The sequence below is a fragment of the Planococcus citri genome, chromosome 3 (assembly GCF_950023065.1).
Source record: "Planococcus citri chromosome 3, ihPlaCitr1.1, whole genome shotgun sequence".
NCBI classification, from domain to species: Eukaryota; Metazoa; Arthropoda; class Insecta; order Hemiptera; family Pseudococcidae; genus Planococcus; species Planococcus citri.
The window spans coordinates 369,815-385,109 of NC_088679.1; the positions used below are offsets into that span (position 1 = coordinate 369,815).

At 43.2% G+C, this 15,295-nt stretch overlaps 1 protein-coding gene across 2 annotated transcripts in view; it reads right to left on the reverse strand.

Annotated features, from left to right (window-relative positions):
- Window positions 1–15,295, reverse strand: part of LOC135841434 (atrial natriuretic peptide receptor 1-like) — a 131,188-nt gene that overhangs the window by 13,800 nt on the left and 102,093 nt on the right. For both annotated transcript variants that reach the window (XM_065358391.1, XM_065358392.1), the window contains 4 exons: window positions 10,048–10,125; window positions 8,681–8,857; window positions 6,620–6,791; window positions 5,346–5,504 (listed from right to left, as the gene is read on the reverse strand). In XM_065358391.1, the coding sequence (XP_065214463.1) occupies window positions 5,346–5,504; window positions 6,620–6,791; window positions 8,681–8,857; window positions 10,048–10,125 (586 nt within the window). The remainder of the gene's footprint in view (window positions 1–5,345; window positions 5,505–6,619; window positions 6,792–8,680; window positions 8,858–10,047; window positions 10,126–15,295) is intronic.

Sequence of the window (15,295 nt, forward strand, 5' to 3'; positions counted from 1 at the left end):
TTCAGAAATCACTCTGTGTTTTCATTCGTGACGTCGCGTCGCGTCGCGTCGCGTCGTTACTTTACTCGCGTTTCGTTCAGAAAAGCAAAATGAACACATCGCGTTGTGTAAAAAACGCGGCAGCGGCAGCGGCACTCCGATCCAACGAGTTGGAAACGCCGCGCGCCGAGTTCTCCGAATGGCCGACAGATAGAAAGATGCGTTTGTTTAGGTACTCGTATTTTGATAAACCGATTGCGGGTGAAATACGTAATTTTAAATTAATTCTGGAATCGTTCGAATCGCGATGGTCGAATACTTCGGATGTTTTATATACGTATTTAATCGTAATTTTTTGCCAAGTTTTCTATTTCATCTCGTCGTAATTACCTATGATAAAAATCGACCAACTTATCATTCGACTCGTTGTCGATCGATTAATATCGATTTAAAATCGTAATTTTAATAATTTCACGTATGTAAATCAAACGAATTAAACGAGATTAAAGATTCGAATAGTTACGCGCGCTTACAAACACAACGCAATTCTCAATTTTCGTTCAGTAATCGAGCGAAACACTCTGTAAAAATTCAACTCGTGACGTAACACGGAACTCCGTGTTGTGTTTTTTACACAGAATAATTGCGAACGTCCTCCAGTTGAAAGCTATTCGGAAAACATTTTAACGTCAGACATGCCCTCGGAGAGCAAGTAAGAGTACGACTAGGTACATTTACGAGTCCTCGAAGAGGAGGTATCTTCGGAAAAGTCGTGTTTTTTTCGCTCCAGCTTCAACCTGTTTTGGGAAAAATTGTCCGGCTCCGAAAGAATTCAAAATTTTCACCGAAACAGGGCAGGGCAGGGCAGGGGCAGGGCAGGGGCAAGAGTGAAAAAATTACGACTTTTTTTTTTTTGAAAATGCTTCCTGTATGAGGATCCGTACCTCCCCGCCGAGGTGAAAAACATCTGGGACACTTTCAACTCATAATGAACGACTCTACCGAATTTGATCGAAACCGTCCAACATTTTTTTCTCACGATCCACCGAAATTTGTTCCATACTCGTATAGTACATAGGTAGGTACTACTTATGTAAGTAAGTAAGCAGTATATCTACTCGTATTCGATCTTAATCGGCCTGGTGGAGTGGTGGTCGCATTCGATAAGCTCGATTCCAGAATCAAAAACGAGTGACGTTCGATATTCAATTATGTACCTACTCGTACAATGTTTTTCAATTTACGATGTTGGCTCGCAAAATTGCGAATTTTTTGGGCACAGGCACAAGCACAAACGACGACAACGTCGAGTTGATCGATTGTCGCCGACGCCGCCAACGCTTCGATTTGATGACTTTTTGCGCGCTTAATTGACGCGAAATTCGAGAATTTACCCAAATAGGCCGAAAGCGCCAGCTTACGCTTTCAAAGCCGACCCGACGCGACGCGACGCGACGACGTAACACTACCTAACCTACATAATCACGTTCGTAATCGATTCTTTATTTCATTTTCTTACGCGAGTAAGCACGCTTTCCTAATTCCATAAACAAATAAAGCCAGATAGCGGTTACTCGAATGACAGATGACCAACGTCGAACGTACCTACTACCTACCTACTCGTAATTGTTTTTTGCTTTGATTCTGCATAAATTTGTCGACAGTTGCGTTGTGACGCTGACGACGTTCACGCGGCAACGCGTCTCGTTCTCGTTTCGCTCCTCACCTAAACTTGGCGTGAGATATTGCGATCATGGTATATTATTGGTACGAGTACATATGTACATATATGTATACTGTACGTGTAAATCAACTGGACAAATGCACGCGTACCAGTGTCGGTGTCGGTACACGTAGGTCGTAGGTATAGGCCTAACTTGTAAGTACACTCGTGCACACTGCACTGAGATCAACAGGTGTACCCCTGTACCCGTAAGGTAGGGCGAGCGACTGCGAAAATAATCGCTACAGTCGAGTGAAAAAAATCGCGTGTTTTCCTTTCAATTTCACAAAATACTAGTAACGCACGAAAAAGGTATAGACATACTCGTTACTCGTACATTGAGTCGGCATTCGCGAGTGAATTATTAAATAAGGAAATGCCATAACTCCGCCTGCGCCGCTCGCCGCACCGGCCCGTCTACGACGTACGTCTTGTCTTGTCTTGTTTTGTCGGTTTAAGCATTCTGGGCACCATACCAAACCATACCATACCATACCATACCATACCATACCATACCATACCTACCTACCTATTAAAAATTACAGGTTAGGTTATACCTTAGCTATATAGCTTTAGCTACAGGGTGGACACAAATACTCGTATCGTGAACCCCGCAAAAAGTTTTTCATTAAAAATATACGCGTACGTCCTACGTTGGCAACGCGAACGCCGAACGGTTAAATAGATGCATATGGTACAAGTATGGTATATGGTTGGTGGAAAGTTATCAATTATCATCTCAGTCCAACAACCAATCATATGCTATCGTTATTACTTTTTCATAATACATGCGATGAAACGTCGGTACATACGAGTATAACATACTCGATAAATGTTGAGAAACGCTAGAATTACAACGAGTTCAAACTAGCATTGAAAAAAACATACCAATATAAATGTAGTTGAACGTAGTTTTCCCAACTTGTTTACGTTTTAACGCGCAACGATTGGTGAAAAAAAAAAACACCCGAGGGAAGAAGAAAAGCAAAATCGAGTATTTTGTTAATTATTTACGTAAATTGGTTTGTTTCATCGCATTCGCATTTATTATGAAAAATATCTTACAATGCAAGAATCGAACTGGAATCATTACGTATCGAGTGCATTTGCTTCACTCGCTTCGCTCGTTCAGCAATCAGATACGCTCAGTACGTAATGATTCCAGTTCGACTCTTGTATAGTATTTGTACTACATATATGTACTATTGTATGTATCATTCACTGTGAGTGTGACCCAACCGAAATACACATATTTAGCGGAAAACTTTTTTAGGATTAGGGGTTGACGATATTTCTGTCCACCCTGTACCATCGTAACGTGGCGGCGGCGGCGGCGGCGGCGGCGCGGCGCGGCGCGGCGCGGCGCGGTACAATCTACCTCTACCTATCTAATGAGTAATGACTAATAGTTGCTACGAGGAAAAGTTGCGTCGGCGTCGCGTCGTAAATTAGCGAGAAAAAGAGGCAGGAATTGCTCGCTCATGAAGCGTCAAAGGCAATCTTGCGAAAATCTGCCTGTTCACATTCGTATTAACTGGGCGTGAACGGTGAACGGTGAACAAACGAACGAACGAACGAATACGATAAAAGTTTCCAGTCAAGTGTACAGAACGAGCCGGGCGCGGGGCGGTACCGGTAAGGGTAATCAACGGCAACAAAATTTGCACACATCATTAGGAGGAGTACCCCGAGTACCCGATTGACGCGATATCGATATGCATATTCGTATGCAGGTAGAGGTACTCGTTCCGTACTTAGAGGCACGAATATCTACTCGTACGAGTACATATATGTATACGACTCGCACCTTCCGCTCGGCTCGGCTCGGCTCGACTAGTAAACCGCAAGAAACTAATAAAACTGCAACTACTGAAATTTTCTGATTCAGTTTCATCCCAGCTGGTTTGCTTCAATTTTTTCGTCCGCCAAAGAGATCAAAAGTGCATGCGATTCGTTGCCCTTTTGCGTTTTCAAAAATTGCAATTAAAAAATTCTTCTTACAACGCAACGAAAAAGCGGGTATAGCCTATAGGATAGGTACTAGCAGTTGCACTAGCCTACTAGGTAGGTAATGATGTTTTTTTCGCGACTTGGCAAAAATGTACGCGCAAAACTGAAACTGAAACTGAAACTGAATCCGAATGTGAAACCGAAAACCGGTAATTGAAATACGAGACTTTTATTTTTTCAGTTTAGCGTACAATTACGAGTAGGTAGAAAAGGTACCTGCGAGTAATTTCAATTTCGGGCTCGGGCAGCTATGAGCCCGGATAAATTATGGTACCGTACTCGCGTACCGGTGGCGGTATTTGAAAGGCTCCAGTATCGCTCTCTAGGTAAGAAATTTTGCTCGAACAATAATACATTTTGGTCGATGGATAGCGATTATAGTACGCATTACGGCCAACAACACACAGAACGCGCAACGCGCAACGCGCTCAAATAAACTCTAGTACAGACCCTACCCTACCCTACCCTACCTGCTGATGACTTGGTGAGGTAGGTAGTGCGAGAGCGATGATGGTTGTTACTTGTTACTCGTAGATATCGCTACAATCAGCACATTGAACTTTCAACGTTGCGTGTTTCCTAATGTACGAGTTTTGTATTCGTACGAACGATACCTACAGGTTGTATGTCTATGTACTCGTAGGTACGTCTACGTAGACTATTAAATTTACGAGTATAACCCTAACCCACTACGACTACGAGTAGGTAGTTGGCTACCATATTTTGTTATTTTTCAATTTCCATCCGCTTCGTTTATTCCTCTTATCCTCTTCCTCATATTCGTACGCGTACGCGTACACTCGCCTACATCGGACACAAAAACTATCGGCACACCTCACAAAAATACTCATTTTCTTCGGTTAGACATTACAGGCTGAAATTTTGAGATAATTGAAAAAAAAAAAAACTATCATCCGTCTGATGGTAAATTTAATCGAATCTCCTTCTTTTTCCCTAGGTAGGTAGGTAGGTAATAGGTAAACTTGTTCATCTCCTTCATGTTTAGAAGATACTCGTACTATGTACATTGGAAGTGCCGAGGACTTTTCTTGTGAACGATCTCCGCACACGTTCGAGGTATTTTTAGAATTAAAGGAGCTAAACCACGAGTAGGTAATTTTAAAAAACAATAAAAAAAAAAAAGGAAAACGCGCGTTTGTTCTTTCAATTGTTTGTTTGTTTGTTTGTTTGTTTGTTTCGACGCAGCTCCTTCGGTTTTGAAGATATCGCACCTTCGAAGTGCATAATAATAAGGTTGACCTACATCTCAAAAAAGTGAAACTTGGCAGGACGAGAGCGATTTTTTTTCAAGACACGGGGAACGAATAGTACCTCATTTTAAAGATCGCATATCCTACCTTCATTTAGCATGAGATAAGAATACTTTGAAAAATGAAAGTATCTTTTCTGTTTTTTTTCTTTTTTGCAGAAAATTTAACGTCTCTTTGAAAAAGGTACCCCTTGTCCGTTTACAGTGCACTTGGAAACTGAAGAAGATGGGAAAGCTTGAAAACGGAACCGTAGTCCGACTCGGCCCGAATACCCATTGCTCATAAAGCGAGAATGACTACGACTACGACTACGACTACGAGTAGTACAAGTAGATGGATTGGTAGGCTAACAAAAATCTTACCTTGAGGGCCTAGCTGAGAACTCTCTCCCAAATAAAAAGGTCCTTGTCTGGTGACGATTTCGTGTACGATAATGGCGAACGAATATACATCTCCCTTCGGAGTACCCTCTGGCGGCACGATTCTCATTCTCAGCAATTCGGGCGCTGTCCACAGTAAACCTAGACCAATAGGTATACGAGAAACAAAAATACGAGTACGTTAAAAATTTGAGAATCGGCGACCGGCGCGGCCGGTATAAATACGCGTAATGCGTAATACGTATCCGTATAATACGTATGTACGTATAATATAATGAACCAATGTAGACTATAGCGATAGCCACTTGCCAGCTTGCAAATAAACGCACGAGGCGTAATTTCCACTTTCCGGTAGGTAGAGCTATAGGCCTATACGCAAAATTACTACGCGTATACAAGTACAAATATAATAGGTACGAGTACGAGTACGAGTACGAGTACGAGTAAATACGAACGAGTAGGTATAGGTATTGGTATGGGTATGGGTACAGGGTGGACAAAAATATCGTGAACCCTTAGGCCTTAAAAAAGTTTTCTGCTAAATATGTGTATTTCGGTTGGTCACAGCCTCACAGCACGGTGTCATGAAAAACTTTCTCCGCAGTTCACGAACACGATATTTGTGTCCACCCAGTACATCAATTCTATACCCAGTTACCCACCTCGAAGTATGGCGAGCTGACATTTTCCGAAACATTCCTCGTACCTATTGTATCAAATGTTGGATTTTACTCGTATACGAGTAGGTATTTTGTCGTCAAAATTTCCACATTCCGCAATAGGTAGGTAGTCTGCTTGAAAATTGTGTATTAAATTCGTACCTACGTCATTAACGACGCTCGAGAATGTGGAAAAGTGCAACCCAATATCCACATAAATTAGCATCATTTTAACGTCCACTTTCAAACGATTAAATGGCCAATATCCAATATCCAATATCCAATTGGCATTAATCATGCACGCTACACAGTACACAGCTACACAGCTACACACGAATACCCAACAACAAAGTTGGTAGTGTAGGTGTAGAAGTACGTAGATAGCTAATTCTTCTGAAATAGGAATATGTACTTGTACTTTTCCATAGCAAAAACCTACTCGTATCGTACTCGTATCTATCTATCTATCTATCTATCTATCTATCTATATTATGACATGGCGTAAAATGACATGGAAAACAGCAATACGCTATCGCTGGCTGCTGGCTATTGGCTACCGAAAGAAAAGAAGAGAAGAGAAGAAAAAAAATCACTTACGTCTCCAATACGCGTACGAATTGCTGCCATTACTGGAACTTTCGGCGTCCGTTCTCACACTTCTCAGGCCGAAATCGGTTATTTTCAGCACAAATCTGCTATCTACGACGCAATTGGACGACTTTAAACCTCCGTGAGATTTTATGTCGCTGCTGTGTAAGTAACACATGCCCTGTAACAGTGTAACAAACGAAAATACCGGTATAGGACTATAGGTAGAAGTACGCGTACGATATAATCGAAGCAGGCTGAAAATTTTACACTCTAGTCAGGTTGTCCGTCGTCGCGGGCCGCGCCGCGCCGCGCCGCCGCTCCATGTCTACGACCATTGACCATGTCTATGTCTATTTTCTGTATTTATCGTGTGTATCGAGTATAAACATTATGTGCATTTTGTAGGAGAAGCGAGAGCGCGTCGCGTCGCGTCGCGTCGCGTCGCGTCGCACCCTCTGCGTCTAACCGTATCCGTAGCCGTGGCCGTTACGCAGTGGTCACCGTAATAATCGGGCACCGCTCGTTTTTTCGCTTTTTTTTTCCTTTTCATCTTTTTCATTTTTCCATTCTTTTTATTCATCGGATGTTCTGTTTTTCCTCTTTTTATCGGTCTTGGCCTGAGAAAAGTTATTATTTTCCGCGCATCGATGTTTTCTTTTAGACTATCCAACCGTTTTTGTTTTTTAATAATAATGAAAAGTTGACAAAATATAAAAATCATCGAAGCGAATGGACGGGACTAGTTTTATTTTTTAATTTCGACGGATGACGGATGACGGATAGGTAGTTACCGAGTTTATCGCAATTTTAGCTCAAAAGTTTTTCTCAGTATCGCAGTTCGTTTGAATCTACTCGAATGAAGCGCATCGTTTAGTGAATTTTTTCGCGGTGCTTTCGAATGTCAAATGTAGGTATACCATTATAGGTACCTACCTAATTAATGAAATTACGCGACATTTACTTAATACGACGATAATACCTATTACGTAGGCAGCTGCGTGTAGATAAGGTATATTTCATCGCAATTTAACAGACGCAAACATATGAGGAGATGATGGGGGGGGGGGGGCAAATCAAGGTGCGAGATGTGCGATTCAGCGATGTAATACGTATTGATATCGTTTTTTCATACATTTTTGAATACCTACGAGTAATATACTGTATTATATGGTCACATTGGTCACACTCTACTCGACACTCGGTTCACCAGTGAAACGATTGTTTCGTGACAAACGAGTGAAATCAGAATAGCTACGCTAGTATAGGTATCAAAATATTTATTAGAGACTAGAGTCATTTCAAAGAAAAACGAAGCTCTGTTGTAAAGCATCTTCAATTTGGGTCGTACTCGTAATTTAAACAACGAGAAAAACTTTAACAAATACGAAGCGGGATAATTTTTGTAAGCGCAACGCGGCGGGGCGCGGCGGGGCCGGGCCGGAGGGGGCATGGCATGGAAGCGTTTAATTGCGCGTACCACCGGAGTAGGTACTCGAACATTTTCCGATACTTTCGTCGGGGGAACTGCTTGGGCGCGTAAAAAGTTGAGAAATAGCGAGCGAGGGAAATACGCAATAAAGGCGAAAAGAGGAAAAGATACGAGAAGAAACGGAGAAATAGCAGCGTGATACGACGAAATTGGTCATCGCTCGATTAGCATTTAAAGCGTTTTACGTTTACGGCTTTTGGTTTTTGTTTTTTTTTTTTCTGTTTTTTGCATAAATACTCGTACGTACGAGTATCAACGCGAAAAGTGCCATTTCAGCGGGAAACGCTTATCTGTACTTATACTTAATACGGATCTGAAAGTGTGAAAACCTTGAAAAAATAAGGTAGTGGCAAAACTGGCACGATGGAATTGTTCTAAAATTACGTACCTATATTCCAACATTACAAACGTGGGAGACGAGGGGAGGGGAGGGGAGGGGAGGGGAGGGGAGGGGAGGAGAGGGAAAAGCAGAGCACAAGGCAATAAGGCATCCGAAGCTCGCAGATAGGTCTTGGTCTACTCCACGCGCCGCGCTGCTTCAAAAAGGAAAAGATTCAAGTTTCAAAAGAGATACGTACCTTTACGATATCGTGCATCAAACTGTATCGAAACATCCAGTCTAATTTTATTTGTTCGTTTTCCAAAATGTCCTGCAAACTTCCTTTCGGGCAGTATTCGGTTAGAAAGCAGCAGTGCGGCGGGTCCAAGCAAGCTCCGTAGAATCGCGCCAAGTGGTCATGGTGCAAGTCTTTCATCTGCAACACGTCACAATAATTACTCGCAATCGTACATATCGATTTTCACTCTGAAAATCGCTGCGATCCGATCCGATATTTTGTTCGCAGGCATCGAGATGGCGATGACGCGACGACGCGACGTGGCATTGAAACACCAAAAACAGCTACCCACCTAAGCTACGCTGATAAAATGATGAAATCAAAAAGCGATTTTGGCGAAAAACGAAGACAAACGAGTAGGTACTCGTGGGCCAGGCTATTTTTTTAATATACAGCGTTTGTTTTACTCGTATTTCAAAAAATATAATTAAAATGTGGATTCGATTTTATAACTGGAAACTACACGTAGATAGGGTAAGTATGAAAAGCAGCGGCAGCGGCAGCGGCAGTATGACGCGACGAGGCGTGATAATGAAATTCCCGTAAATTAAACGCACGCCGCGCCGCGCCGCGCCGCGCCGGTACCGCTTACCCTTCCAGCGTTATAAAAGGTGCGAAAGGGTAGATCTACCTATGTACGACGCTTATTTGAATTTTTGTGGCCACTGGCCACGTATCGCGTGCGTCGCCCTCGCGTGATTTCAACACTTACCAAGACCAAGACAGGTGCCTATGCCTTACTTACCAGTAGCTGTACGCTATAAATACTCGTAGCATACAACGTACGACGTACGTACAAAAATAAAAAATACCTCGATGTACTCGAGGTAAGCGCTGAATAAAAACGCGAACGCGACTCGAACGTAGAAAATTTGCCACCCGTTGGCCGTTACTAATTGTAAACACGCCGAATCGCGGTAGGGTGCCCAATTTTAAACTGGCTCGTCTTTGATATTTTTTTCCTTGTTGGAGGAGGAGGAGTTTTTTTTTGCTTTTTTCGAATCGAATTTTATTTATTTGCAACTTGGAACGACAAATACATACATAATTATAAGGTTTGAGTCAGGGACCTAAAATTGTTCCCTACATGGCCAATGGCCAATGGCCATTAACAACGCGCCGCCATCGCCACCGCAACTTTTTTTCGAATCCCCCCTCGCTCGGCCTCCCAATCTGAAAGATGTTACAATAGACCGAGCAAAGACAAGCAGAAGGAAGAGTGGCAATTTTTTTAGGCCTAAAATACTTACATACAAACGAGTATTTGTACGTAGGTAATTTAATTACTAATTAATAATAGCGTACCTACTTCGTTAATATACACTTACTCTTTTCAGTTCCAATAAAACAGACCGCGTCAACTCGACTCGTGATTTGTTCAAATTTTTCACCGCCACCTTGTTGCCCTGCAATCACAAACGCGAGATAATCTCTGGTAAGAATAACAGCTACGCTTGGGGAAAAAAAACAACAAAATAAAACAAAACAAAACAAAACAAAAACAGCAATACGTTAGAGGATGAACAAACGGCCATCAAGAAAGAAAGATACGAGTAAACAGAAATGCTGGTCGCGCGTCGACACGATCGCGATCAGCCGCAATACTCGTAGATGTGCCAACGCGACGTACTCGTTCGAGTAGCACAGCCTCGTGCGGTGCACGGTGCGCCTTGCAGCTTTCGTAAAAAGTACTCGCTTTTCAAATTATGGAAATCAATAGGTAGGTACCCTCTACCTATCTACGAGTATGCATGTACACCTGTTACGTATATACAGTACAAATATAACAGTAGGTACGTGCGACGTGCGTACTCGAAAATTGCCGGTCATGCCTCTGATTTCAAGCAATTTTCACCGCACGTCAGAAATCGCCAACAGAGAACGACTTTTTAAAAGAGCTCGTAAGTTAATTTTCGTTCTTACACGCGAACTGTGGTATTTGAAATATGCAAATGGAATATATTGCAGTTTGCCGCAAATACGCGAACGCCGAACGCTCGCATAACTTATTCGCTTTACTTCTACTCCGACTATAAAAATCAACTTTTTTTCGTCAGATTTTTTTTTAGCCAAATTTTTGTTAGAAAATTATGGTTACCTTATTGCGGTAGGTCCGACTTTAGATACACTGGTGAGGGCGGGGGGGGGGGGAATCAAAAATTTGAATATTTTTCAACGCAGAGTCAAACTTGGGGAATGTTGAGGAAGGATCAAAGTTGATAATTACGGAAAATTATTTTTTGAGGGGGGGGGGCTAAACAAGGCTTTAAATTGATTAAAATGGTGCAAAATGGTATAACGAGTAAGTAGCACTCTCACTGTGACCAACATATCCAAATTTCAGCTTCCCAGGTTATCCCCACTCCACGCCGCCCCGCCCCGCCCCGCCCCGCCCCGCCCCGCCCCGTCCCGTTTGGTGGGAAACCTCTCATTTGACCCTATATTTTAACGCCTACTCCCCGTAAAATTGATACGACTCCTGAGGCTCAAATTTTTGAGGCGACATACAGCGAGAGGGTGCCACTTGATTGCCGTTTGCTGATTTCAACCTTCCAGCCCCGTTCGACCTGTTTGTACGTTTAAAAAATTGGATTTAGGACGTGTGAACCGTGTGAAAATATGTACATCAGCGTACCTACGTACTCGTATGTACGACAATTTGCGCTCATCGGATCACTTGTTGGCATTTGCCTTGTACAGCGAAAATTGCTGAAATTGATATACCTCGGGCTAATCGATCGGAATGACTATGACTATAAACTTACTCGTATTTAGCGGAGCAGCGCGCTTCAGTTCACTAGAAAACGGCGGCGAGCAGAGTAAGTACTCGTAATAGGGATTTGACGAGATAGCTGTCGCGCTCTAGGAAATAGTGGTCAAAACAGCAGCAACTAACGAAAGGTTTCGTTATTATCGGCAATTTCGACGAATTTTGACAACATTACATTCCAATGTTTATACCGAGACGTATCATCAGCCAATCAGAAACAAGGGGACACTAGCGCGGCGCGGGCGCACCTACGTCAAGTTCCTAATTCAAACGTTAATAAAATTGCATACTCGGTTCGCCGTAAGTAAATACTCATCGGCGCGGCGTCGGTCGTCGTTGCGTTGTGTGAAACCTGCGAATGCGCACGAACGTGCTTGCGCGCGCGTGCAACGATGTTAATAGAATTGCATATTCGGTTTGCCGTAAATACGTTAGATGGCCCGATGCGACGCGACGCGACGTAAACGTACGAGTATGCAATTATGCATGCATGTATTTTGGACGGCTCGGCCGCGGCGCGGCGTGGCACACGGTCCGACAAGGAAATTTGTACAGAATACAATAGGAGGACGTGCCCGAAGAGCCGTTTACAGGTTTCATCCTTCCAACCCTATTTGCCCATTTACGTGGTTTTTTGCACCTTCAGGACAGCCCGAAGCTACTCCGAATTAACTTGCGAGGTTCTAACGTACATTGGGAAGATTTCTGCCGAGTGCCTTTCGCATGCTTCAACCTTCCACCCGGTTGATTTTTCACAGATTTTGAATAAAACGGCGAGCCTCGAAGAAGGGCGAGGTCGCTCAAAAGATGGAGCGAGGAGCGACCTTGCTCGGAGCTTTCTGTAAAAAGGCGAGCCAGCGAGGCGGCGCGAGTCTTGAACAATGCGAAAGGGCCTCTCCGATGTTGTAGTAAAATACGTACGCGTAAAATAACCAAGAGTACGGAAGAGACTTGAAAATTTTCAAACATTCGCGATTTTTTACGAGTACCTACGAGGTTGTTGATTATGCACACTGGTTGAGCTGGTAGAAAATCTAGTAAACAGTTTTAAGTATAAGTATAGTATGCGAGATCGATTATTGAAATTCGAAACACTAAAACTCGAGTTTGACTTTGACGCCGGAAGCTGCCGTTTGGAATTTCGAAAAAATTACAACGAAGACTCGCTGTCATCTTACGCGGGTATTTTTAACGAACATTATTTTAGAGGGGTGATCTGAACATCTACTCGTACGTTACGAGTATGTATGTGGCAGTGGGGTCACAAGGATTTACAATTGAAGCATACGTTTCCAAACTGTACTAACAATAAGTACCACGAATTTCGTATCAATATGTTTTTGGACTTGGTGCAGTTTGGAAACGTATGCTTCAATTACGCGTATTAATACGAGTATGAAATTACGAGAAAAGTGGATGGGTAAAACAGCGCGGCGTTAGGTATTGACAGTTATTAAATCAGAGGTCCCGACTCCCGAGTTCAGAACTCGATAATTGGCTTAGATCCACCCTTTTCGTCTCTCACAATGTCCTAAAAAATTGTGGCCTAACTAAATTCCAAAAAAAAAAAAAAAAAAAAAAAAGGCAAAATGCAAAAGATTTTAATTTCTGCGATGTAACATACAATACTACTGAATACATATTATCGCGATCGCTAAAATACGTGATTACGGCTCGAGCGAATTTACTCGCTAAGTACAAGTAGGTAAGTAGGTATGTTTCACACAATCGCGATCGGTCTGGTGCGGCTCAACATTTCACCGTTTCCCATTTAGTATTTAGATATCTAGGTAGAGGTACGTCGGAAAAGCGGTGGGATGGGCGATCGCCGCGCCGCGCCGCGCCGCCGGCTCGTTTGTTGCTGCTCTCTGGCTAACGAGTACTTAGATAGGAGGAAGTTTGACAAAAACAATACCTAAGTAAAGCAAAAACGAGTCGAGTAAGTATAGATACCGGACACGCCGCGCTGTCAGTGCTGTCACTACATAAGAGGAGGAATTATAGTCAGTAAAAACCGAGAGTACGAGTATAAAGAATTTGTCGATGACAAATGAGATGACGAATAGTGTACTTATGCCCGAGGCCGAGTCTCTCGAGCGACAGGCTAGGTGTTTTTTTACGTCATCGCCACACCTGAGAGTACGAGTAAGTATCATTCTATATTACGGTGGTGCCTAAGTACAAGTGTGACAGATCTGAGGTAGGTACGAGTATGGTATACGAGGCAGGTGAAATAAGCTGGCGTCATTTGTAAAACCTGCGTAGGCGAGGGTAATACCTTTACCTACCTACCTACCTACGAATATAAGTAAGAAGTGAGCCTCGTCTCGTCTCGTCAGGTACGAGTTAGTAGGTGAAAGCAAAACAAGTTATAATCCGTCGAGTGGAATTGCGTCGCGTCGCGTCGAGCTCGTATACGAGTAATAGGCTAAACTTTATCATATAATTAATCGCCGTGTCCGTTGATCCGATTTAAAGCCTTCGAATATTAGTAATACTCGTAGATATTCGTCATTGGTTGGCGTATTTGACGCAGAGAAGAATACCTACCCTACCGCGACGAGCGACGAGCGACGTACCTGGAAAGTGGAGAGTGGAGAGTGGAGAGTGGGAAGTAGTGCCAGCGCAGCGCTTCACTGCTTAGCTGCGGCGCCGCGTGGCCCAATGCTACCTGGCTATACCTACTCGTATGGCACCGGCGGCCCGCCTGGCGATGGCGATGGCGATGGCTGCGAATAAAATTACTAATACGAGAGCTCTTCTGCGCGTACTAATGACGCTAGCAGCGTTCTTTTGAACGGATAATAATTTCGTTATGTCGGTAATCTAATTAATTTTCTGAAAGCGTAATTAAATTTACGCCGCGCCACGCCACGCCACGCCGTCGAAACGGCGCGGCGGCATGGCAGCCTTCGTATTCGCGTTTCTGTACCAATACTCGTAGGTACCTAGACCTACCACCTCTGCCCACTCGCACTCGCACTCGCACTCGATAATAATCGCAATCGCGTAGTCGAGCCGTTTTATCGTATTAGGGGCTACTTAACCACATCGCCGGATTATTCAACAATTCAATATCAACGTAGCGGATATAACTCGCGTAGGTATACGTAAACGTATCAGCTACGTTTATGTGTATACTCGTACTCGTATAATAGTATGTAAAAAGGTACTCGTACACAAATCACATTACTACATACGAGTACATGTATTGTAAATGTACCAGGTAGGCAGGTACCTACTACCTAGACCTACTCGGAAAGAAATCTCGAGTTTTTCTCAAACGTAAACAAAGTAGGTACCGTAAGTAAAAAAATTAGTAATAGTCGCCGCAAGTGCGCAACACTTGCTCGTGCCCGACTGCCCGTACGATTTGCCACGAATTGTCAACGAACGAGCTACCGCGGCGCGCGGCGCGGCGCGGCGGTGCAAAAACTGACGCCGCATTCGGAGTTGGACTCAGCGACCACGAATCAAGCGCAAATCACGTTCAAAAAGTAAAAGTAAGAAAAATAGCTACACCTACGTATATTCGATCAAACATTATATGTATTATTGTGCAGGGTGCCCAGAAATATCGCGAACCCTTAACAAAGTTTTCTGCCAAATATTTCGGTTGGTCACAGTGTAATAATGATAGCACACGATTAGTTGTTAGACTGACAGTGATAACATTCTACATACCGATCATTTGCATCCATTTCACGTTGCCAACCTACGCGTATATTTTTAATAAAAAACTCTCTTCGGTGTTCACGATATTTCTGGGCACCCTGTATTTACCCAAGTTCACTGGACGAGCGATA